Here is a 26410-nt window from a genome sequence, read left to right as displayed (position 1 = left end):
GAAGAATAATGTAGGGATAGATATCATATATGAGAATCAAGGTTAGAATTAATGTATGTTGTAACGATTAGCCTTCGTTATATAACTATCAAATTTAATACAGTTGTAAATTAAAGATTCAATAATATTATTTGTATGTACTTTGAAATTCTATAAAGTCATTTTTAACTATAAACTAGATTGTATAAACGAGTATTGAGTTTGATTAAATTATAATTTATTTTTTTATATTTGTACTTAGTATTACTTGTATTTAATAATATTTGGAAAAATATGTAAATAAATAAATATATTATTTTTTAAATATTTAAATATAATTGGAACAAGCAAGAGAAGGTAATTTAACATAGCCCCGTCTGAATCACCGCAGAAGAAAAAGTAACGTGCATTAGTTCAATTTCATTGAAATCAACACAAATCAAATAGATGAAATTAAAAAAAAAAGTTGGGCGCAATTCTCAAATAGTAGAAAGCAAATATTTGTTCTGCTTATTATGTGGTTATCATTTATAATTGTTCTTTTACTGGGTTATTGCTATCATTTTCTTTTTACGGTTAGAAATAAAAATTTTAATAATATAAAGAATTAAAATAAGATTTAATTAATATATGAAAGTGAAAAAAAAAACACTAAAATATTTAACCTTCAAAATAATGGTTTACATAAATAAGTCTGGTTTAAAATACAAGTGAGATGCATTTCATCTTCATGGTTCCTAGCTGCTACTAGTTCAAACATAAAGATTGACATGAATGCTATGCAGTGTTGTTAATCTGTCATAATCTTGACAAATACTTTTGTGAGTGCTTTCAAGACTTGATTCTTAGAATTAGATCTAATTTAATTTTAAAAATATATTATTTTAGATTTTTAGTTAACTTAATATTAAAAGCTAATTTAAGAGTAAAGATTGTCTATCAGTGAGGAAGAGCAATAAGAGTCGTTGGCCCAATTTTTATCAACCAACGCAACATGTCACGGACGATGGAGTGGGCGGCGAGGGCGGAGCACCTCCGCGGCATTCCCAGAAAACTCGTGATTGCGGCGGTGGGCGGATTCGCCAAAACGGTGTCGTCTTTCCTCAACACCGCCGATGTTCACAACGGCGACACTCTCCTCCGCCTCGTCCGCTCCAGACCCCACCGCGTCCCCCTCATTACCGTTAGCAATCACATGTCCACTTTGGATGATCCGGTTATGTGGGGGTTCAAGGGTTTTCCTATCTTCGACACCAACTTAGCTCGCTGGGTTCTCGCTGCCGAAGATATTTGCTTCAGGAATGCCCTCTATTCCTATATTTTTCGGGTTGGTAAGTCTCATTTCATTTCAATTGCCATGTTATTTATTGTATTTTTTTTTTATGATAAGAAACATGATTGGGTTGAAGTTTATTAATTTACGCATCAAAATATGCTGAAAAGATTTTCTAGTTGTTTTTTTGTTTCTAAAACGGTAACTTGCTCAGGGAAATGCATACCTATTACGAGAGGTGGTGGAATTTATCAAGAGCACATGAATGAAGCTCTTGAGCGCTTAAATGATGGAGAATGGGTATCTCTATGTAACGTTTAATACTTTTTCCCCTCATACAAGCTTAACTCTTTTATGATGATATTTTGAAAGTACTGATTGTTATTACCTTCTACTTCTAGTGTAGTTAGAATTTATTTGTTTGGAGTTATAAGGTTGGTTATTTAGTTGAAGGGAAAAGGGGGGAGGGAGAGGTTGTGGATTTGAATCCCTCCCTCTAACAAAAAACTAACAATTAACATTTGTCAATAAAAAAAAATGTATTAGTTCTCGTTTTGTCTTGGATGTTGATGTTAAATGGGTTATGAACTTTCAAAGTCATGTCAACTGTAAAGTAACTCTATAAAACATGATCCTAAATGATAGGTGGTAGACCAATTGTCTTATGAGCCAAATGTTTGGATGGTATACACAGAATGCCAAAGAAAGTAGTTGTGACTTGAGACTGCTAGAGGAAGTTAGTTACTGAGTAGCATCCATCCACATGGGCATAGCATAATGGGAACGATTATATAGGGAGGTTAGTTAGAGGAGAAAGGGCATAAATGATTCTTCACTTTTTCAGTTATATGCCAAGGGAAGAGGTGTATCTATAGGAGCTTTACTCTGGGGAAGTGTTAGCAAGTGGCTATCTTGTACTTTTCTGTTCTATTTTCTTCTTTTACCCTTTTATGCTTTGAAGCTGACATAAAATACAATAGAGTATCTGTCTGTTTTTACTCTTCGTTGTTGGGTTCCTACCATCTTCCTATGAAACAGTTGCATGGTGGATCATGGTTGTCACTTGTGATTCATCTTCCTATGACGAGTGGTGGGTGCTTGTTTTTCTTTTTATTTAATTATTAAAGATGATCTTTCCCTTGCATCACTGGGTAAGCAGAGTTCAGAATGTCCGTTTGTTTTTGAAAAGAAAATTGCAAAAGTATAAAGATGCCTGTGCCTCTGATTTAGGGAATGAAATTGAAAAAATTTATTATAAAACATTTTCCTTTAAACCCAATTAAACATAAGTGTTCTTTCCTACTTGTACAAAAAAGAAACTCAAAAGACCAATGATCAATAGAGCCTTTATGCAATTTTTATGAAGGTGTAAATTGATATACCACAGTCATAAGAGAACTAGTTTCAGAAGTTCTTTAAAAATGGTTCTTTAATTAGATAGATGCTGGGATACTGGGTTTTACTACCCAAATGGGAAATTCTTTATTACTAGTAAAGTAGAACTGATATATCCTTTTTTAATTTGTTATGGCAGCTGCATACTTTTCCAGAAGGAAAAGTGTATCAAGAAGATGCACCTATAAGGCAATTGAAATGGGGAACTGCTAGTCTAATTGTTCGAGCACCTATAACTCCAATTGTATTGCCAATTGTCCATCATGGTTTTCATGAGGTAAGTCAGCACTTCTCTGCTTTCCCTATAAACTTTATATTCTGACTTATAGTCTTCTAACACAGCTGTAGCACTTTCCATTGATCTTGTCTGTTGGCCTCTATGATAAGTTGTCTTCATTTGTTAGACATATTTGGGATTGGAGCATTTATATCTTGTAGATCAGCAATATTGTCTAGCAAGGAAAACACTTTTGATATTACTAGCAAAGTTATGTTTCAAAATAATCATTTAATTGGAACTATGAAGATAGTGGCGAGCATTTATCAATGTTTCACAGACTAAATGAATATTTAATCAATAAGTATTGAAAACATGACCTGTCACTCTCACTATAAATTTATACATTTTTGTTTGCTCTGGCCAAGATTTTGTCTTCTCATGCTTGTTTCCTTCTCAAGGCTCTCGGTATACTATTTTTTAAATTTTTCATAACAATGTTTGTTCAAATAAAAATTATAATCCTACTCGAGTATAGGCATTCTTGTTATTATCATTAGCAAGAGAACAAATTCTTGCTACTTAAAATGGAAGTTATTGTCTTATTGATCACATGCAATAATGGTACTGCAGTGCTATAGCAGCATAGAGTGGTCCTTGGCTGCTACAGAACTGCCTTTGGAGTGTTTTTGCGATCACAGCTGAAATTGCAGCCAAAATCACAGATTTCGCATGCTACAGCAGCAGAATTCCAATGGGTGGTTAAACCCCCCATTTTGTCCCTGTTTCAATGTCATTTTTGGGGTAAAAATGAGATTCTACCCCCTTTTCTGACCACCGGAAAATCCTAATTTTCCCTACTTTCCCTCTATTGTGGCTTCTGTTTCCCACCCACCATTGCCCTCTCTAAACTCTGAAGCAAGCTCACCCCATCCCCAAAAACCTTCTCTTCGGCAGTTTTCTGGCAACTGCAATCCTGTTGTGTGATTGTAACCTTCTCTTTCGGGTTCTGACAGATTTTCTCTCTGTTTGTGGCCACATTGTTTCTGTTTTCAGCAACTTTCCAGTGTTTTCTGGCATCTGAATAATAGTAGAGTGACAAATCTTAAATGTTTGAGACTGTAAGATATATCATTTGCTTGCCTTTTGTTGTTGTGAGCTGTCCAATTATAGCTTGCTCAAGTACTAAAACATCAAGCTTCTATGCCCCTTTGTATGTTGGACCTGGGTTTCATTGAGCTGTCCAAGTATTGTTCGTCCAAGTGCTGAGAACTAATTCCCTTATCACTGCTAGAACCTGTGTCACCTTGAGGCCCACTCAACAACGAGTAAAGGAATTGGCAAAATTTGGGAAGTCACACAATGATTCCCATCACCTTAGTCTTAAATCAGCTCGCTATTCTCTCCATTCAATAATCAATACGCCATAAATGCACAATTTGTATAAAACCAAAGAGGCTGGGCAAGGAAGGCATATTCACCTTTTGGTCTCTCAGGCTAGGCTGGTATTGATTCATTCCCACCCCTTGTCTATGCTAGCTCAGCCTTCTGGAGTCATACATGAACAATATGTACTGTAGCATTTTGGGGCCAGCCACTACACACTTGACTCCACTATTTGAGATTGATAGCTATGCTTAAAGTCATGAAAATTCCTTAAGGATAAAAATGAAGATTTCTGTAGTCCTTCATTGTTTGATAAATTCTCATATTTTCATATTATATTAGCCAGCAGACACACTAAATAGTTTCTCTGCATTAGGGAAAACTGGATCTGCAATTGTCTTACTTTTTAATAGTGATAGATATTTGGAAATTTTAGTGATTTTCAAGATTTCTGACATACTGTTTTCTGTAATTCTTGTACTATACACTTTGTAAGAGATTGGTTTCTATCATTGTTGTCTTTTGTCCCAATATAAATGCTATAGATGCCTAAGGCAAGCTTCCTCATGGTTTTCTTTGTACATGTTTTTGGTCTATAAAATTCTTGCTAGCTTAATGATTGAACAGTGATGTTTTAAGTTGTAAGCTTATTCTGGTTATTAAAACTAGGTTCTGCTTAAATTTCTAGGTGATGCCAGAGAATTACATGTTTGGTAAACGACCTCCTATACCATTATGGAATAAGAAAATTCACATAGTTATTGGTGATCCAATTGAATTTGATCTTCCAGCAATGAGGCAAAAGGCTATTTCCCAGTCTCGTAATGAGTCATTCCCTACTATTGGGTGGCCCAGCACTCCTGATGGTTTGGATGAAGCAGCACAAAGATATCTCTACACCACAATTTCAGAGCAAATCCGTGCTGCAATGGAGAGATTAAGGTGTTTGGGTAAAAGTTTTATGAAGTCATAGGTAGGTTCAAACCAACCTAAGTCGGAGATTAGGGTAATTTAGATCTTCAGTTGATCAATTGAATCATTCTTTGTTGTTGTAATTGATGGTTGAGTGAGAGATCTTAACCTCGGCTTCTTAAAATCAAATGTCATTCATTAGAATAGACACTAGTTTTGTAGGGTAAGATGGCTCCTCCCCCTCCCAAAATTTACACCCCAAAATTATTAGATGGGCTAGTATTTCAAAATCCAAAGTTTCATTTTAAAAATAAAAGTTTCAGTCCTTGACGAATAATAATGAACTTTTTTTTTATCTATAAAAATCAAAGACATGTATCTATCGTTTATATTATTCAACCAATTAAGTTAAGTGTTCTAATAACATCCATGGACTTTGATCCTTAGCGTTTTAGTAGTGTCGTGTCACGTAGGATAGATAGAAATAAGCAGTTGGGAGTGTCATTTCAAGTGGGGACACAGTTGAAGTGGATCTCATTGTTCATTTCTTCCTGTGTAATGTACAACATCCTAATCCATTGTTTCATATGATGTGTCTGCCGTATCGTCCGTGTTTATTTGTCCACATGGTGCTGGTCCTATTTGGTTTGCTCCATTCTTCTGTGGTCCCCAACAAACCTCTGTTTTTTGCTAATAAATTTACTGCAAAGAGCGGAAAACAAGGGGCAGCATCATTCCTAGTGAGAGAAGTTCGATTTTTTTGGCAAATCTAATACTAATGGTTACTTTTGCCAAATTAAATTTGCAGTAATTTAGCTCAATTTAGATAAATTTTTTGGCAAATCCTCGTAGAAAAAGAAAAGAAGATCAAATTAAGTGAGAGAAAAAACAAATCAATTTTGTTTTTGTGAAAAAGTGAACGAGAGAATTTCTAAGTTGAGGTGTATTGATTGACTTCAACTGGTGGGAAAAATTTAACTCATTTTATCTGGTTGATTAAGTGTTTATTAAGAAGTTTATTCAAATTGAACATTAATAATAAAAAGTTGTAATAAAAAATAAGAAGAAGAACTTATGAATCATTCTAAGAGATTATGTAAATATGGTTTGAAAATTACGTGTAATAATTTCTTCAAAAAAAAATACTTGTAATTAACTGATTATTGACCTTACAAAAGTAAACGATGTTGCAAGGTGAAAATTGTATTCCAATTCCATATTTGCATCATGAGAATGAGGACTGTTCACGAATCTTACAGTTTCTTTCTTAGTTTTTTCTTATTATAAAGAGAACATTCTGGTCTCATTGAATAATTTGATTCCCTCTATTAGTGGGGTCAACTTGGGATTCCATTAGAGTAAAAAAGTAGTATGAAACGCATGTTATTATTTGTTTGATATACCCAGCCCTTTTCAATATGAAAGTAATGACATTGTGTACACAACAATTACAAAAGATGCGTTAGTCTTAGTTTATTGAAGATTTGAAAGTGAAAAAAATAAATGAAAAGGTGGTGTGCTAAAGGAGTGATGACATCCTATTCGGATAACAATGTTAATAACAATTTTGTTTGCGCCATGTTTAGACAACACATGAAAAAGCGTGTATATTAATTAAATCATCAATCAATTTATTATTGCCTAATTATAAGGGTTTCCAAATATGATTATGGCACAATCATATAAATGTTATTTGCACTGGTTAATATCTCCTTCCAACTTTGTATTTCTTTTTTCATCCACAAGGATAGAAGTTGAAATTTTGCTTAAGAGGTTTAATCTTAGTTTCACTTGAATCAGTGGCATACATACAATTAATTTTTAATTAACAAATTATCAAAATAATTTCCAACAAATTATTAAAATTCTTAAATGATACTGAATTACTGACTATTGGAGGGCTGATAACTTGATCTACCATGCTTAAAATTTAATGATGCATAGACCTTCCGGAATTTTAAGGGCCCGAGAGACAAGTTTGAAGCACAAGATAAAATATATATAAGTCAACTATAAAATGGAACAGTGTAATATCAATAGCTGAGTTATAATTAATTTTTTGTTTTTTAATTTTGTCTACTGCTTGGTAGACCATATACATATATACAATTTTCACAAAGAGAAGGAGAAGAAAATATTGAAGAGGAGAGAGTTGAGCGACGGATGGGAACTCGGGAAAGAGAATACATAAAATAGTTTATTTATTTATTTTTTTACTTTTTACATGCGTATGATGAAAAAATCTATTTATTTATTGAGAAACAAATTTGAAGATTTTTGTTTTACATTTGTTTCATAATTATTTTTAAAATTATGTAGTCCGCTATTCTTTAATATTTTTGGGAAATTAAACGCACTCCAGGGTCAGAAATACAATTCAGACTGCTAAGGTATTTCCTTGATGATTTTTGTCAGCTTTAATATATTGCAAGTTTTTAATCAAACACCAATTTTGCATCTTTGGGAAATAACTTAGTGCATGATTAATTTTCAGTCTAACCTATTGTGCATAAATTTTGAAATTAAATCAATGACACTACAAAATTTATTCTGTAAAAGAAAGGGTGAAAATATTTTTGCAAAACTCATTTCATTACTAACATCCGTTAGCAACTGATACTCAAACCATGCACTTAAGGATGTGTTTGGTTTAGTTGTTTTTTGTTTTCATTTTTATGAAAATAGGAAACGGTGATAAAAATATATTTGATTGGATTTCTGAAAACAGGAAACAACCAGAAAATAAAAATAATAAAGTCCATTATTTTCAGTTGAGAACAAAAACCTCATTTCAGGTAAAATGAGATTGCGATGACAATAAATATAATTTTAAGCAAATCTAGAAATACAAAAGATAAGACGTCAATATATCATACATTTTCAATATTTTTATTTCATGAAAACAGAAAACAAAAAGTCAAACCAAACATGAAAATGAAAATAGAGAATGAAAACAACAAATAAAAATGGAAACTAAACTCACCCTATATTTTTGGTATATGGGTAACGGGCAATTATTCTTACTTATCATTTCACAACAAATAGAACATGATTTCTTTTTACTTATGTAATGTATAGTTCAAAAAGTTAAGCCCAAAAGCTAACACGTCACAGTCATATTGTCATTATATCAGCTATATATATGTAATTCTGTTGTCTTGCATTGAACATTTTTCAACTGGAAACTTAGGAGAATTTGATCAATATTTGGCTAAGAGTTATTTTGTTGCCGCTTATGGGCTAGCAGCATCTACTGATCTATACATTGAATTAGGCATGATATGTCCCCATTCATCTATTTCGATCCAGGTAATTATACATGAACACTTTAAAATATCACAAACTCTATATTTATACATATTTTTTTATCTTATTTCCCTATGATATTATAGTATCAGTTATTATAATAAAAAATGTTTTCACTTGTTTCTCTCTTTTTCTTTCTAATAATATCTACGTATAATTTTTCATTTGATTTTCTATAAACTAAAGCAATGTGTTAGTGTTCTGCACAAGCAAGAAAAAAAAAGGTGAATGAGAGACAATAATAGAGAGAATGAACCGACGAAGAAAAAAAATAATGGGTTAGCGTTACACAAAATGCTAACACGTGTAAGTGTGGGACACTAGTTAGACAGATTTTATAATATTACTGATAACAATGAAAGAGGATCAAATAGAAAATTCATTAATAAAAAGAACAAATTTAAATGTTTTTTATTCATTTAAATATTAGAACTTTTTCTTTATTCTCTTGTTTTAAAAAAAAAAATTGTAAATGTAGACACAGAGTGTCTTTTTTACATCACTATTATGAAGATATATTCGCAATATTTATATTAACATTCTAATTACTAAAATAGTAGTTTAATTTTTATCAAACAAGAATTATATTAACGGAAACAATCATAGAGCATACTATTTTTTGCCTGACAGTAACATTTATCGTGTGTATGCGCATATGAACTTTTTAGTAGGGGTGGTTTGGTAGTGTGAAATGAAAAAGAATGAAAGATAATTGAAAAAAATATTTGAATTTAACTAATGTGTAAAATTGTAGAATTCAAACTTTTTTTTTTATATATTTTTTGTACAAATTCCTTCTATTTATCTTCATCCAAACCAGGACTTGGACTCAGTCTTCTGCTAGTTGTTTCTCCAATAATGCAATTAAAATTTATTTTTCATTTACAAAAAGGAAAAACAAAGTAGCGTTTGTTAATCCTAATTGATTAATTATCACCGTTTGTTGAAATGGAAGCCATAATCATTTCAATGAGAGCAAAGAACAATACTATTTTGCACGAAGTGCAACTAACACGAAACACACGGATGCATATATGAACGGTTGTTATTTTTTAAAATAAATATTAATTTAGTTTTACAAATCTATGATTTTGATTTTTAATTGTAACATTTAGTCTCTTTAATTTTATAAATTTGTGATTTTAGTCATTATTAACTAATAATTATGATTATTAAATATATTAAATTAATTATAAATTAAATAAAAATTATTAATCATTAAAAAAATTAAAAAAGACTATTGATGTGGTGTTATTGTTGGTGGGGTTGTGTGCAGATAGAAGAAGTGTCTACAGAAAAGAGAATAAAAGAAAAGAAACAAGGTATCCTGAAAATTAATATTAATAATCTTTTATTTATTTTTTTAATAATTAATGACTTTCATTAATTTATAATTAACTTTATGACTCAATCAATCACAATTATTTGTTAATAATTTATTACAAGGACAAAAATCATTAATTTATAAAACTAAGAAACTAAATGTTATCAATCAAAATGATGAATTTAAAAAATTAAGAAAATTATAATTATAATTTAACCATTAAAAACTAAAAATTATATATAGAAAATATCTTCCAATAGAAAACACTCGTTCGTGTGTATTCGACGAATGAGCTTTTGTACCAAATATCATTTTCCTGAGAGCAAATTTTCGTTAACCAAAACAAAAATTCTCAAAGTTGTTACCAAAAGTGCCTTTCCTAACAACTTTTGATTATTTCAATCAAGTTTAGCTTCTTTTTACGCTCATTTTTTGCAATTGGGTCCACCCCAATTGAAGAGTTAAAGATTGCTCCCCCAACTTTCTCATGCTCGTCTTAATTGCCAATAGAAACTCTTCTAGCTAGCACTGCTCTGGTTGTTGGAGGAGAGTAACTTCAAAGGTTGCCTTTCATAAACTCCTAAAATATTTATTTTTCTTTTTTCCCAGCAAAAATAGAAACAATGAAGTAACCATTTCACAATATTGTAGCCCAATGGGTATGAAATATTCAAAGTGACCATTCTCGTGAATCTTATAAATCCACATTAATTAAACCCATGTTTTCCCTCTCTCTTTGCAATCTTGTTTTTTGCGTGTGCATTTCACTGGCCCTGGCCGGCAACATTGCCAATTTATTGGTTATTTGCATGCATTTTGGCTTTTTCTTTTCTTTGTGTGAATGAGTCAATTTCAATTCTCTTATTTATTTATATGCACGAAAGCATTATTTATACATGCCGAACAAAGTTGGTAATAGTAAGAAACAATAGTCGTTTAACCACTTCAGTAATAATTAGTAGTAGAATATAAGACATCATAAGCAATTACTGAGTAGAGACTGCCTCTTTTCTCTGAACAGGGATTAAAATTTATAAGAAAAAAAATCATTGCTAGGAGTATTATTTTAGCATTTAAATTGAAATGTTCTCTAATAGCTGTTGAGATGTGGAAAAGTTATTAATGTTTTCATTTATTGTTTGTTAAAAATACTAGTAAATAGTGATGTAGTTGCGGAGCTGTTAAATGCATATTGATGAGTGATTGGTGAAAAAAGATGAACATTACTTTAAATGCAAAAGAAATTATATAAGAAACTATAAATTTAAATTCTACAAGTTTGAATTAGGATTGAAAGTTTCTATTACTATAAATTTTTAAAATAAAAAATCTTGTCGACATTTGTATTAGTTTCAAGAGAAATATCGTCTTCAGGTGTTTCTTACAAATATTTAATTCTGTTAATAAAAGGTTTATTTTGTTGAAGGAAAAACACAATCAAGATTAAATTACTATGCGTTAATATTTTTTCTTAACACATTATTGATACCAAATATCTTTTCCTTATATTTTTAGAAGAATTCTTCATAAGTTTAAAGAGTTTTTTCTAGTAAGATTATATATGTTTTTTTATTGGAGAGAGATAAACATAATTGAGATAAAAATATCTCATTAAAGATGTTAAATCAGGTTTTACAACAACAAATATTATTCATCACTAAAGTCAATATATACTCAATATTAATAATATAATAATAAAAAATAAACAATCATATTCAAATTGAGTAGGACTATTATGAATAACAAAATGTTTTTTTCAAAATAATGCAAATGCATACTCATACTAATATCTAGATCACTAGTAAAACAAAACTAGTCTCGTATTAGTACATTTGTTAATAAAAATGTTTTTTTACTGTTATATTATTTATCTGTTTTAATTGTTAGTTATGATATGCCCAGGACTCGTAACTCTTCAATAATTATTTTTTTGTACCACACGCATAACCCCACAAACATTGATCTCATGTGTAATGTTACGAAAAAGTTATGGGTATGGGTATTTTTCTTTTCTTTCTTTTATATAATTTTCAGGAAGAAAAAAATGTTTATGAGACAGTTAGATCGATGGCGTGATTGTCCCTATCACTTGGTCCAAAATCAATAATTTTGCATTTTGCATAGAAAGCATCCATACTTAGCAATGTCAGATTTCAAAAAATTATAAAAGAAACCATTTTACTATCTGCAGCAATTTCTTCCTTTTAATTGTCAAATTCAAAATAGAGATATGCAGATATTCTTACTACTGGGTTCAAATAAAACATTTCTAGTAGCCAACATTTCTAGTAGTCAAGTTTGAGAATGATTATTTTAAAAAATAAATATTTTAAAAAAGCATTGAAAATATTATTGTTTCAATCTAAATAAATAATAAGGTAAACACCCAAGACTTCAATTTGAAGGTTTCAACGTCAGAGAAGTTAGCATGAACAATTCACAACTTACAATTTAATTTAAAATTGAAAGAAGATTTAAAACAAACCTGACATGACAGGCACATTGAGAGGGATAAGTGTTGGTAAAAGAAGGAGCAATGTAACCAAAACAATAGAATAGAGGGGGATTTTGGGTTTTGAGTTTAAAATTGAGAGTTCAGAGAATGGGGACCCATAGAGTGTGCAATGTCAAAATCCAATTTGGAAGGGGTATGTGTTGTGTGTTGGTGCTGGCAACACCCTTCAGCTGACGAATCTTTTTGGAGGGACAAAAGGGGCACAAAAGCTGTGGGTCCAATGTTAGCTGCTTCAAATTATGTACACATGATTTCTGCTTTTATACTTGTCCTTGCGTTGCGGATAGATTGCCCACTCAGGTGGTAATCTTCTTCTCTTTTTTCTTCTTCTTTATGGTGAACAATAATACAATAAAAGGAAGATGTGATCTTCGTATGATTAAGTTTTTATCACAATAGTATGTTTACACAAGTCTATCAGAGTTTTTGGTGTCACTTCATGTAAAATTATTGGGCAAATAATATTACCATTAGATATAAGTGCATTAACCCTCATAAAAAGTTGGTGCATTATTTTGAGTTTAATTTTTATCTCCTTTTAATATAAAATATGTTTATGCTTTTTAATAAAATATATTTATGTCATCACGTACAAGTTATATTATCATGTTATATTATCATATCATATATTATATGTGAAATACAATATTGAATCGCACAATTAAAAAAAAAATAAGAGTGTAAAAAATAATTTGAAAATTATCTAATTGATATGTGATAACAATTGAATAATTTTTATTAGATCTCTCAATTTGAGCTTAGGTCATAAGGTTAGCTCATTGACCCTCTATTATGGTCCTAGGGGCCTTAGCGCACCTAATGAGGGTCCTATAAGGTTCTAATCCACACAATCTCATTTAATATGAGACTAGGGCTGGCGCTAGTCCAAGGATTATTGATATGTAATAATAGTACTTGTAGAAGATTAAGTATTTCCTACACAATAGCAACAACAACTTAAGTTTGGATATCAGGCCTAGAGGATCGACCAGTTACACTCCCAAATAATTAATTTCATAAACAACTTGACAATTTTGTTTTACTATTAAAGAAAGATTTATGATCAATTACATGTTAATGAAAAGAAGAAGTCAAACAAGAATTTTTGAGAAAACAATTATTAAGAAAAGCTCATGATTGTGAATTAATACATACATCTTTCCCCCAATTTAATTCTAATTAATCACCAATTTCCAGTATTCTCCTAATTCAACTATTGGCCTTTGATCTTGATCTAATAACCCTCTTTGGCCTAAATCAATATTCAACTGATTGTAGATATATTAATTTAGGTCAAGGGAGTAAGTTCTTAAAATCACAAAAATGATTAATTAAACAATCTATTGTGGATACACACAACTTGTTTGATCATGCAAGTTATATGTAAATGATTAATTCTCATATCAATATCTCAAGCAGATGATCATTGACTAGTAATTAACCAAGATTTAGACTGATAAAGTCTAAAATAACATTAAAGAGTAAAGAAGAAATCTAATGATCAAATAACACCAAGGAATATGACTACAAGAATATGACTACATTACAATTATAGACCAATAGGGACTAGCCCCCATGATCATGGAAAAACTATAAATCATAAGAGAAAACAAAAAGAGGAATAAACTATATGAGAATCAAACCCCGTTGTGATCTCCACACTACTTTGTAGCCACATATGCTCTCATAATGCTTTTCTCCTTCAAAAATCTCCAAAACATGCTCAGAGGGAAATATTCGAAAAAGAAAGGCTCTCATTCCTTATAACATTATGTGGAAGTCCTCATTTAATCTTTTCTTAATTAAAGAATCTTATCAATTAGGATTTAAGTATTTTTGGTCGACCTTGACTATGGTTAATTTTGACTATCCTTAATTAAGGTTATTTTTTCCTGACCTCAAGTAGATTTAATTTTGGTCAACCTTGGCTAGGATATTTTTATTGACTTTAGTGGGCTATTTTCGATTGAACTCAATTGAGTTAATTTTGGTCGACCATGGACATAGTTATTTTTAGTCGACCTCGACTAAGTTTGTTCTCAGTCAACCTTGATCAAAACTATTTTTATTAATTTCAATTAGGGTTATTTTCAATCGACATCAATTAGGGTTGTTTTGATTGACCTCGACCAAGACTATTTTTAGCCAATCTTGACTGAGTATGTTTTCGACGAACCTCAATCATAGTTATTTTTTTGCAGACTTCAACTATGGTTATTTTCAATCAACCTCAACCAATGTCGACCTCAAATAGAGTTAATTTTGGTCAACCTCGATCGAAGAGGGATGAGGAACTTTAAATGTGACTTAGTTTCAAACTGAGAATTAGCCCTATAAAATAATCAAAGGACTAAAACTTGTGGTCATTGGAGATACCTCGAATCATACTAGAAAGTCAAATGTTCTAATTATGATGGTGAGAAAAAAAAATCAGAAAATTTAGTTTAAATATGTTAATAAATAAAGTTTATTTATTTATAGTTTATAATATATCATTTATTGTTTAGTGTTCATAAAAAACATTTATTATAGACAATATTTTAGCTTAGTATGTGCAATTTCATTAAGATCAATATTGCAAATTGTTGATTTTTTTAGCGTGGTTAAAATAATTTATTAATATGTATTTTATTTTCTTATTAATAAAAAACAATAAATTTTATATGCTTTTAAATAATAAATTTTTTAATATTTCTTTTGTATTTTATAAACCTAATAACTAATTAAATTTAATTTACCAAATAAAATATTTAATGGTTTTATATACATTAATTATATATTAGATTTAATATTATTGCATAGTCAACTTTATTTTCATATGTAAACATAAAAATACAGATAAAAGAATACTACCGTTTTTTTAATATTTTTGAATATAAAATTACCTGTGAAGTAAATAATGAAAGAGTTGAAGCTTTTCATTTGGCCGTATTACCGTTTGGTCTTATTGCTTCCAACAAACACGACTATTAATTAATTAATACATTTAAAAAAAATGGGTAAAGAAAATTGTTGTTGTTCTAAAATCTCACTCTTCATTTTATTCTTAGCGAGAAAGGAAAGGAAAAGAATGAAAAGTAGCATAGTAATTTTGATGAACGATTTTTCCAAAGCCTCGTTGGCACATCGCATATAATTCACTCGTGACTTTCCCTCTCTCATTTCACCAAAACTCACTTTGCCATTGCTTTCTCTCATTTCATTTCATGTAAACCAAATTGAACTGTCACTGAGATCTCTCTCTCTCTCTCTCTCTCTTCTATTCATTGAAACACACAACCTCTCACTTTTCCAGACAGACACCAATGTTATTGTAATTCAGACACTTCATTGCTGTCACAAAGGTTGCATTTTTTTTTGTTTTGAATTTCTCAGCATAGTTTCTGGTCAATGCAAGGTTGCACCTGGAAATGGGTGTTTTTGGTTCTTTAAAGTTTGTGACATTTGTGGATCTTATGTTTGTTGCTTGAAGCTTTTTCATTCCTGGGTCCGTGTTGTTTATCTTTTCCCTTCATCATTAGTGTGTTTTCGAGAACAATCATGACACCTTTTCTCTTTCATTTTGAGCTTGGATTCTCACATGGCAGCAAAGGCTCTAATGGTTGCTGTTATTTATTTTTAAATTGTGTGTTCTTTTGACTCATGTTTGGATCTTTGTGTTATGCAGTGAAGGGAAAATAAGAGCCAAATTTGTTAAATTTGATTGAGGTAGATTGAAAGAAAAATGATCACTGATGTGCCCCCATCTATGTCTCAAAACGGTAGGTCAAGCAGATATTCCTTTGGCTCTAGCAATGGCAATGGTGATACCCCTGCACAAAATGGTGCTGCTGTTATCAATGTTGATGACTATGATAGTGATAGCTCCAATTTTGCACCACCGTGAGTATCATCCTTTCTTTTGGATATATTAAAAATTTGATTTCCCCCCCTTTGAAATGATGATGGGCATTTTAGTTTTAGAAAACTTTATTTATTTGGCTTAAATCTAGTATATTTACTTTTTCAATTATAGTGTATTACAGTCTCATGTCATAATCTTCTCAGGTAGATTGTAAAGTATCTTTGATGTAAAAAGTTATGTTTTGAATTCGAATCACAGAGAAATTTTACTTGTTAACCTGTAAATTTTATTTTCCTTCCTTAATACATTCTACAACATTCAAATAATACTTTTAAAGTTATAACTCACACTTTCTTGAAACTTTATATCAAACTCTGGGAAGTTTAACCTCTTGGCAGACATTTATCCACTTTCATTGTATGCATTCAAAACATTATGCATGAACACTGTTCCTATTGACAATGATCAATTGCAACATGGTTTCTTGCCTTTCCCCCTTGAACTGAGTGGCTAATTTTATGTCAAGCAAGAGAATTTGCTGTTTTCCCATGTGCAACATTATCCATTTTGTAACTTGGTAATGATTTGTTTGTTGCAGCACGCCATCAACTATGTCAATGGCTGTTCCAGCAGAACTTGCTGGAGCTGTACCCTTGATCAACAGATTCCAGGTGAGAAAATTTATGTTTTAATCTAGACATAAATATAATTTCTTCAAATCTTATTTTTCCCTGTTAGTTTTGTGTCTCAATGATTTGTCTAACGAATTACCTGAACTAATTAATGATGGTTTGAAGTTGTTTGCTTTTGAGCACAAACATTTGATATCACCACACTTATGTTTATTTTGTTTGTCATAGGTGGATGGATTTTTAAAATTAATGCAGAAACAAATTCAATCTGCTGGGAAACGTGGATTTTTTTCTAAAAGATCTGTAGGGCCCCAAGTTCGAGAAAAAATTACATTTGAGGACATGTTGAGTTTTCAAAAGGTAATCAAATCAAATACCAGTTATTTTCAAAATATATGTGGTATGAAGAGCTAACTTACCAATTTTTGTAGGATCCAATTCCAACATCACTGCTCAAGTTAAATGTCGATTTAGTAAGTCGGGCAACAAAATTATTCCAAATAATTTTGAAATATATGGGAATTGATCCATCAGATCGTGTAACTCCAATAAGCTTAGATGAACGAGTTGAGCTTGTAGGGAAACTGTACAAGCAAAGTTTGAAACGACCAGAACTCCGAGATGAACTTTTTGTTCAGATATCAAAGCAAACAAGAAATAACCCCGAGAGGTATGCAACATTTAGATTCAGTATTGAGTGTCATGCTTCATCTTTTTTGGCCTTTATTCATTATTCATTGAAGCTATATCAACTGTGGTTTTTGCACTAGTGATTAATATGTGTCTCTCAAAAATAGGCAATACTTGATTAAAGCATGGGAGCTCATGTATTTGTGTGCATCCTCAATGTCTCCTAGTAAAGACATTAGCAGTTATCTATCAGAATACATTCATAACATAGCAAATGGTGTGGGTACTGATTCTGAGATCCAAGTCCTTGCATTAAATACATTAAATGCTCTAAAGCATTCTGTCAAGGCTGGTCCCAGACATATAATTCCTGGGCGTGAGGAGATTGAAGCTCTGTTGACAGGGAGAAAGCTTACAACTATAGTGTTCTTCCTAGATGAAACATTTGAAGAAATTACATATGACATGTCAACCACAGTTGCCGATGCTGTTGAGGTTCTTGAATCCCTTATATACTTCTCTTTGCATTTGCATGCTTTCCTAACTCATGTATGGTATGTTTGTTAACTTTTGAAATAATAATCTTAAAAGTGATAGTAATGGTTATTTATAATTGGTTGACATTGTAAATGTTTTGACACTAACAGTGCATAGCCATTAAACTAAAAAAAATGCCATGGAAGATTGAAAATTCAAGGTGAAATTTAAATAGGTAAGAGACTATGGGGCTTGATTGAAAGTGATTAGAGAAAAAAATTTAGTCTCTTGAATCTAATCAATCTAATGAAGGTAATTCAGTTTCATTCCTTTTCTATTGAAGGCTTTGGTCTCTTTAAATCAACAACTTGAAATGTGACATCAACTCTTGTATGTCTATTTGCATTTGCATACATTTCTAACTGATGTCAATATATAGGAAATATTATGGAAGATTGAAAATTCAAGAATGTGAAATAGATACAAGACTTATGAGTGGCTTAATGAAATTAATTAGAGAAAATATTTAGCCTCTGGAAAGAACTTATTCATTCTAATGAAGGGAATCCATATGCATCCAATTTCAAACCTTTTCAATTTAAGACTTGCAGTTGCTTTAAATAAAAAACTGAATATTCAGGGCTTGAGCCAGCAAAAGCATATTAGATTTTAGATGGGTATTACTAGAATTATAATAATACCTTCATGTTGACACTTAATATTCAAGTTTCATAAGGGTGGTGGAAGAGCATCCAGTAAATTTTTTATTTTCCCCTTTCTCTAAGCTTCAAATCAAGGACTGATTGATTCAATCAACAATTATTTTTGAATGAGGTTTAAATTATCAAGAATGCTATCATTCAATAAAATGAATAAAAGCCTGCTAGTGATTATCACTTGTTACTTTTCTCTACCTTACTATTTTACATTAATGTTTGCATTCAATAAGATGACAAAAGCTATAGGCTAGTGTTTATTACTTCTCTGCGACTTACAAGTCCTTCTATGGACTCTATGGACATGATACTTAATAGTTAATAGTACCATTAAAAATACACAAATAGCCTTTCTTCTCTTTTGTTGAAATAAATAAAACGAAATTGTGTAACAATATTTATATTTTTTAGGAAACTAAATTGCTAAAAGGTTTTGAGAATGGCACCAAAAATGTTTGTTCATGAGTTGGGTCTTGTTAATTCATGAACAGCTGTGCTTGCAGTGATCAATATGGTATCTTTACCTTTTGAGGAAAAAATAAACAAATGAAAGCTGTAATCTCTAATCAGTTATGTTAACTAGTTGCGTAGTGTTGACTAAGTTGGGAAATATATTGTTCATTGGGCAAGGGTTTCATTTGGTGAATTTTACTTCAGATTCTATCAATAAGAAGAAAATTGTTATCTGCATTATTCGTTTATGATGCCACCTTAAAGTGTTTTTCATGGATATGCTCTGTTTTCTCGCATCATTTTACTGCTTTGTTATCTAATGGATAGGCAGCTCACTTTTCTAACATAATCTCGTTATCTGTATTTTTGTTTCTTCTACTTGATGTGTCCTTTTGATTGCATTACATATTTGGTAGCTGCTAAATTGCAGCATTCTGTTCTTAAACTTGTTTGATAAACAGAACAATGTATTTGGTTAATTAAGTTAACTTCTTAAAAGGATGCTATATAGTGTTTATTTGTTTACTTCTTTTGAAGTTCTTGATACCCCAAACCCTTGTGTTTGTGCTTTATACCATGAAGTTTATATCCTTTTATTCCTCACTCAACATATATTTACTCCAGGAACTTGCAGGGCTCATTAAACTGTCATCATATTCCAGCTTTAGTCTATTTGAATGTCGTAAAGTTGTTACTGGCTCCAAAGCACCTGATCTTGGGAATGGCATGTCTTTTTTCCTCTCCTTGTTTTTGTTATATTATAATCAAAGCTGAAGTTAATAGTCTTACAGCTTCTTTTATTGTTACTCAGAGGAGTACATTGGGTTAGATGAAAACAAATATATTGGGGATCTCCTGGTGGAGTTCAAAGCTGCAAAGGATCGAAGTAAAGGAGAAATCTTGCACTGTAAACTGATATTCAAGAAAAAGTTATTTCGCGAGTCAGATGAAGCTGTGACAGAGCCTATGTTTGTGCAATTGTCTTATGTACAAGTATGCCTTTTCATTATGAAACCTTACCTGATGACAAGTATATCTAGTTTATGTACAAAGCTGCAATTACCTTCAAGTTATAGATTTGCTGATACTGGATGTGTTGTTACAGATGCAACATGATTATATTTTGGGAAATTACCCTATTGGAAGGGATGATGCTGCTCAGCTCTCTGCATTACAAATTTTGGCTGAGATTGGATTTCTCAACACACCAGAATCATGCACGTTAGTGATTTTTAGTGTTCAATTGTTATTAACTACTTCATAACGGTGTTTAGTGCCATTTAAATTTTATCCTAGTGAGTGAACTTGTTAATTTCTATTTTCTATATCCTTATGACACTGATGGAGATGCTGGATTTCTCAGTGACTGGAATTCACTTCTGGAGTGTTTCCTGCCTAGACAAATTTCAATGACACGAGCAAAACGCGAATGGGAGTATGACATTCTTTCTCGTTATCGTTCATTGGTATGGGAAGACTATCTATTTATTTGTCTCTGACCTTCAATTAGTGACAATTATGAGAAATTTTAATTTTAATTTGTATATTTAATTGTACTTAATCTTTCGTTGTACACATAGCTTCAGTCATTTTCCACTTTTGTTTTAGTTTTAAATATAAAAATTCTTATTTTCTTCTAGCATATACTTTATAGTAAATGAAATATACTGCTGAGTTTCTTTATATTTTTTCCTCCACTTACATAATGTTTTTTTCTCTTTTATTAGGAGAATCTGACAAAAGATGATGCGCGGCAACAATTTCTGCGTATATTGAGAGCACTTCCTTATGGAAATTCTGTTTTCTTCAATGTTCGCAAGATTGATGATCCTATTGGACTTTTACCTGGTCGGATAATTTTGGGAATTAATAAAAGAGGGGTATGACTAAATGAAAAACTAGTTAAACTAAACATTATATAGTTTATCATTACAATTATTAAAGAATGAATTGTGCTTTTAATTGTGTGCCTTTTCTTGATCCATTGGCTATAGATTCATTTTTTCCGTCCAGTTCCTAAGGAATATTTGCACTCAGCTGAGTTGAGAGACATAATGCAATTTGGAAGCAGTAATACTGCAGTCTTCTTTAAAATGCGAGTTGCAGGTGTTCTCCACATATTCCAGTTTGAAACCAAGCAGGTATAATACCTTTGTTGATGATGTCACACAAACCCTTGTTTCTTTGGAATTATTTTGCCTCACTGATATTTTATCTATTTGTTGTAGGGAGAAGAAATTTGTGTAGCTCTTCAGACACATATAAATGATGTAATGCTGCGCCGTTATTCGAAAGCACGATCAGCTGCTGCTGGTGGTGGTTCTCTGAACGGAGACATTTCTAGTAATTCTAAACCTCCTAATATGGAATTATACGAGAAGCGTGTTCAAGAATTATCAAAACTTATTGAAGAATCTCAAAAAAATGCTGATCAAGTAAGTCTTAACTTCTAGTTTATAATATAGTATATTATGCTGGTTGTATTAGGATAGTTTCTAGTTGCTTAGTAAATCAAACCTAAGACTTATTTTCTTCCCTTTGTCTAGTCAAAGTTGAGGATTGATACTAGTTGCATTTGAGTAAAAACAAAGAGGCTTGCATCTGCCTAAAGTTATTAGGACACTTTATGTTCATATCATTTTGGATGCCTAATACATGCTTTCTAGTTAATAGTTATATCCTAAATGATATTGAACAGCTGCTTGAAGAATTACGTGTGAAGCAAAAACAAGAAGAGAAAATGCAAGAAGAATTGGATGATTTGAAAGAATCCTTAAAAGCTGATAAGCAAAATCTGGATGCAGTTACAAGTGACCGTAATAGACTTTTATCATTATGCAATGAAAAAGATAAGGAACTACAGGTAATGATCAATGGGTCTTTTATCTCTGCATTATTGATCAATTAGTCTTACTGATTGTACAATCTAACAGGCTGCTATTCTAGACAAAAGGAATATGGAATCTAGGATGTCCAAGTTAAATAATGCGGTGATAGAGAACACTGCCAAAAAGGATCTTGCTAATGCTGGAAATAGACAAGTAAGATACTCCATGAAACTGTTATTTATGCATAGACTATTATCTTGTTGATTAATATTGGTGATTTTATTTTCGATGTATAAACTATGGACTTTGTATGGTACCAATAGGTGACTCAAAAGCTTGAAGATGAGCTAAAAGTTTGCAAATATGAGCTGCTATCAGCCAATGAAACTATCAAAAGCTTGAAAAGTGAAAAATTGGTTTTGGAACAGAAGTTATCTGCACTTCAAACGAGGAATGCTGGAGAGGTAATATAAAAAATTGAAAATTGCTATTTAAAATTAAAAAAACAATCAATTTGAGATGATGGTGGCTGTTGTAATGCCAGATTAGTTCCCTTCAATGGAAACTTGAGCAAGAACGCAAAGTTGTGAAGTCTGAAGCATATGAGCTTGAAAGAAAGATAGAAGGTTGTAGGCAAGAATTATTGGTTGCTAAGGCTACCATTTCAATGAAGGACTCTGAGTTGGCTGCATTGCAGAATAATTTGAAGGAATTGGAAGAATTGAGAGAAATGAAAGAGGTTTTAATACTTTTATTTCATTATTATCACTGCTCCAATTGTATAATAGCCAAATATGTTTCAATATTTTGTTTATTTTTACTTTATTGTGAAATTTAAAACATATGAGCATGCTTTATGATTTAGGATATCGACAGAAAGAATGAACAAACAGCTGCCATACTGAAAATGCAAGGGGCTCAATTAGCTGAAATGGAAACACTTTATAAGGAAGAACAGGTTTTAAGGAAGCGCTATTTTAATGTAATAGAAGGTGGGTGATTGAAACTCTTTAATTTTGGAATCAAGTCTATGAGTATGTGTTGACATACATACATAACTGATCACATATTCAACCTTGGAACTTGGTTTTCTTTCAGACATGAAGGGCAAGATCAGAGTTTACTGTCGACTAAGACCTCTTAGTGAAAAAGAGATTGCTGAGAAAGAAAGAGAAGTTCTTACTGCCACTGATGAGTTTACAGTTGAATACCCATGGAAAGATGATAAACTGAAGCAGTACATATATGACCGAGTTTTTGATGCCGATGCAACTCAAGAAAGCGTATTTGAGGATACAAAGGCAAGTCATTTATCATATTTATTTCTTGTTTATGGGAACATATATAACTTACACTCATTATCAATTTCTCGTGGATTTGCAATGCAGTATTTGGTGCAGTCTGCTGTAGATGGTTATAATGTTTGCATATTTGCCTATGGTCAAACTGGCTCTGGAAAGACATTTACAATCTATGGATCTGACAACAACCCTGGACTTACCCCTCGTGCAATTGCAGAACTTTTTAGAATTTTAAGAAGAGATAATAACAAGTATTCTTTTTCCTTAAAGGTAACATATCTAAAAGGGAGGTGAATAAAATTTCATTTCTCTTTTCACGTTAAAAATTATGTCATTTGATCAATGTACAAAAAGTATTCAACAGGTAAATTATTGAAGAATTAAGTTTGAATACATTATTGCTGTTGAAAAGTTTATATTGTCCTTTTCCAATTGTCTTTTTTTTTGTCTAAAAGTTTTGCAAAATTTTCTTATCTTTTGCTGATTTCTCGTGTCAATGATGCAGGCATACATGGTGGAGTTGTATCAGGATACCCTTATAGATCTGTTACCAAAGAATGGAAAGCATTTAAAATTGGATATCAAGAAGGATTCAACGGTAATTATCTATGTTGTCATTGCTAATTTCAACGTGTAAATATTTTATATTACTTAAATGAAAAACATTTCAAACCAGATATTAAGAAGGATTTAAAAGTGTTTATTGGTGTGCTTTGATTTCTCAGACAGAAAATTTACTGACCTTCGGCTGTGATAAAATCCTCATATTTCACTCAGCAATGATTTCACCCTTGTGGAAACATCTCAAAATAAGCTGAGAGAATTATAGAACTTAAAACTGTACAAAATTATAGAATTTATACATCATGGATTATTCTCAATCACAATCATAATTGTTCTATTTTGAATTTTTGGTGTTAGGGAATGGTAGTTGTGGAAAATGTGACAGTTATGTCTATTTCTACAATTGAAGAATTGAATAGTATAATACAAAGAGGATCTGAACGACGACATATATCTGGAACCCAAATGAACGATGAAAGTTCAAGATCTCATCTCATTCTATCGATTGTAATTGAAAGTACCAACCTTCAAAGTCAGTCAGTTGCAAGGGGAAAGGTATATTTTACATTTCTTTTCCTTTCAACAACAATAATATATCATCTTTTAGAAATAGGACTAGAAAAGTAGAAGACAGATAGAAAGAAATGAACTTTATTTAAGTGCTCTTCTCTATTATTCTAAATCAAGAGAGGGAAGATGAAAAGGTATGAAAGTAGAAAACCAAAACAACTTAGATGTTTTGTTTTTTTATTTAATTTTAGAAACTGAAAAAGATAATACCAAAAAAAATTGAAATGGATTTTTAAAAAATTAATCTTATCAAACAAGTTTTTCCGTTTTGTTTAGTTAAAAACTGAAAATAGTTTTCAAAAATAGGAAACAAACAGGCCTTAATCTCTATTATTTATTTTTTGTTATTTCTGCCTCCTGGTTAACCAAGCTGGAAATCAAGGAAAATGTTTCTTCATTGTTAAGCAACAATATGGAACATCAATTGTTTCTTGAGCTTGAGGCATGTGCTTACTTATTTTATGTTGGATTCAATATGCAGCTGAGTTTTGTGGATCTTGCTGGTTCAGAAAGAGTGAAAAAGTCAGGTTCTACTGGGAGTCAGCTTAAGGAAGCTCAAAGCATTAACAAGTCATTATCAGCACTTGGAGATGTTATTAGTTCTTTGTCTTCTGGTGGTCAACACACACCATACAGGAATCACAAGTTAACCATGTTGATGAGTGATTCACTTGGTGGTAATGCCAAAACTCTCATGTTTGTGAATGTTTCTCCGGCAGAATCAAATTTGGACGAGACAAATAACTCTCTTATGTATGTTCTTTGTCGTTTTCTTTCATTATAATTATTTTATTATTGTTGAGATCTCACATCAACTAGAGATCTCAACAATTAACTTGAAAAGTGTTTCTATTGTTCTAACACAATTCCTCTGTTATTTAGGTACGCCTCACGAGTGAGATCCATTGTGAATGACCCCAGCAAAAATGTTTCCTCAAAAGAGGTAGCACGACTGAAGAAGTTGGTTGCATATTGGAAACAACAAGCTGGTAGAGGACTTGAGTATGATGATTTAGAAGAAATTCAAGATGAAAGACCAACTAAGGAGAATGGTAATGGCAATAGGTAAAAGAGGAGTTCACAAATAGCTACCAAGAGATTGGATTGATCATAGGGTCTCTGTTTTCTTTTTGGAATGTTTAATGATCATTTTATCAAACTGTATATCTTTTTAGAGGGATCTAGGCTGTATAGTTGAATCTTATGTATATAGTATTAATCCTTTCGACTCATACACATATAAGTATATATTCATTATTCTATATGAATATTTCTTACCATCAAAATGCGCAAGTTTTGCTAATGATTGAATATCAAAGAACTCAAACACATATAACTGATACAAGTGCATTCATTTTTTTTTATTCATTATTCTATCCAAATATTTCTTACCTTCAAAATGCACAAATTTTGCGAAAGATTGAATATCAAAGAACTCAAACACATACAACTGATTCAAGTGCATTCATTTTTTTTATTCATTATTCTATCTGAATATTTCTTACCTTCAAAATACACAAATTTTGCTAAAGATTGAATACCAAAAAATGCATTCCATTTTGCTCGAGTTCTTAAATAGGAACTTCATTGCCTTACTTCCGAGGATTTTTTTTTAATTGAATAAGAATTAATACTTTTATATCATCCAATAATTTTATAAAATATAGTCTTAATTCCCTTATCTGTTTAATTATAATTATTTATTATTTAAATTTTTGAATTTTATAAAAACTAAAGATGAATCAAAATATAATAAAATAGTTTTTATATATTTAATATATATGAATGTAATATTAAATAATTTTAAATTAATATTTATTAATAAATATGTTTTTTTATAATATATATAGATGAGAGATTAAATTATACTAGTGTAACTTTGACTAATTATTACATTGTTCAATAATTTTCAACTGAATAATATTTTCTTATAATCTATCATTGGATTGAATTATCATTTCACATAGATCATATATAGAAAATTTCATATTAATCCAAAATTATTTATTATTTCATTCATACAAATTAAAATTCACATAATATAAAATTTTCAAAATATACTAAAATTTGAATTTTGATTACTTTCTT

At 31.0% G+C, this 26410-nt stretch overlaps 2 protein-coding genes across 5 annotated transcripts; both read left to right on the top strand.

Moving 5' to 3' along the window:
• Positions 1–716: 716 nt before the first annotated feature.
• LOC114425691 (N-acylphosphatidylethanolamine synthase) lies at positions 717–5748 on the top strand. Of its 4 annotated transcripts, none has more exons than XM_028392641.1 (5): positions 717–800; positions 923–1310; positions 1467–1552; positions 2787–2924; positions 4920–5099. In XM_028392641.1, exons 2-5 carry the CDS (start codon positions 974–976, stop codon positions 4965–4967), a joined length of 609 nt encoding a protein of 202 aa, XP_028248442.1. In that variant the 5' UTR covers positions 717–800; positions 923–973; the 3' UTR covers positions 4968–5099. The 4 variants fall into 4 exon arrangements, with proteins under 4 accessions (XP_028248442.1, XP_028248441.1, XP_028248440.1 ...); XM_028392640.1 differs by lacking the exon at positions 4920–5099 and adding an exon at positions 3498–4831 and having other exon boundaries at positions 721–800; XM_028392638.1 differs by having other exon boundaries at positions 730–800; positions 4939–5748.
• Positions 5749–15386: 9638 nt separating this feature from the next.
• LOC114368893 (kinesin-like protein KIN-14I) lies at positions 15387–25602 on the top strand. Its single transcript, XM_028326177.1, has 24 exons — positions 15387–15651; positions 15975–16189; positions 16750–16822; positions 17012–17143; positions 17215–17453; positions 17581–17908; positions 19684–19783; positions 19871–20052; positions 20165–20280; positions 20423–20525; positions 20787–20939; positions 21054–21200; positions 21288–21494; positions 21758–21922; positions 21993–22100; positions 22211–22351; positions 22432–22626; positions 22753–22879; positions 22986–23188; positions 23276–23458; positions 23694–23786; positions 24110–24307; positions 24804–25075; positions 25205–25602. Exons 2-24 carry the CDS (start codon positions 16032–16034, stop codon positions 25389–25391), a joined length of 3810 nt encoding a protein of 1269 aa, XP_028181978.1. The 5' UTR covers positions 15387–15651; positions 15975–16031; the 3' UTR covers positions 25392–25602.
• The last annotated feature ends 808 nt before the right edge of the window (positions 25603–26410 follow it).

Source organism: Glycine soja, chromosome 9 (genome assembly GCF_004193775.1).
Source record: "Glycine soja cultivar W05 chromosome 9, ASM419377v2, whole genome shotgun sequence".
NCBI classification, from domain to species: domain Eukaryota; kingdom Viridiplantae; phylum Streptophyta; class Magnoliopsida; order Fabales; family Fabaceae; genus Glycine; species Glycine soja.
The sequence above is the reverse complement of the archived record's forward strand: the minus strand, read 5'-3'. Positions and strand labels throughout refer to the sequence as shown.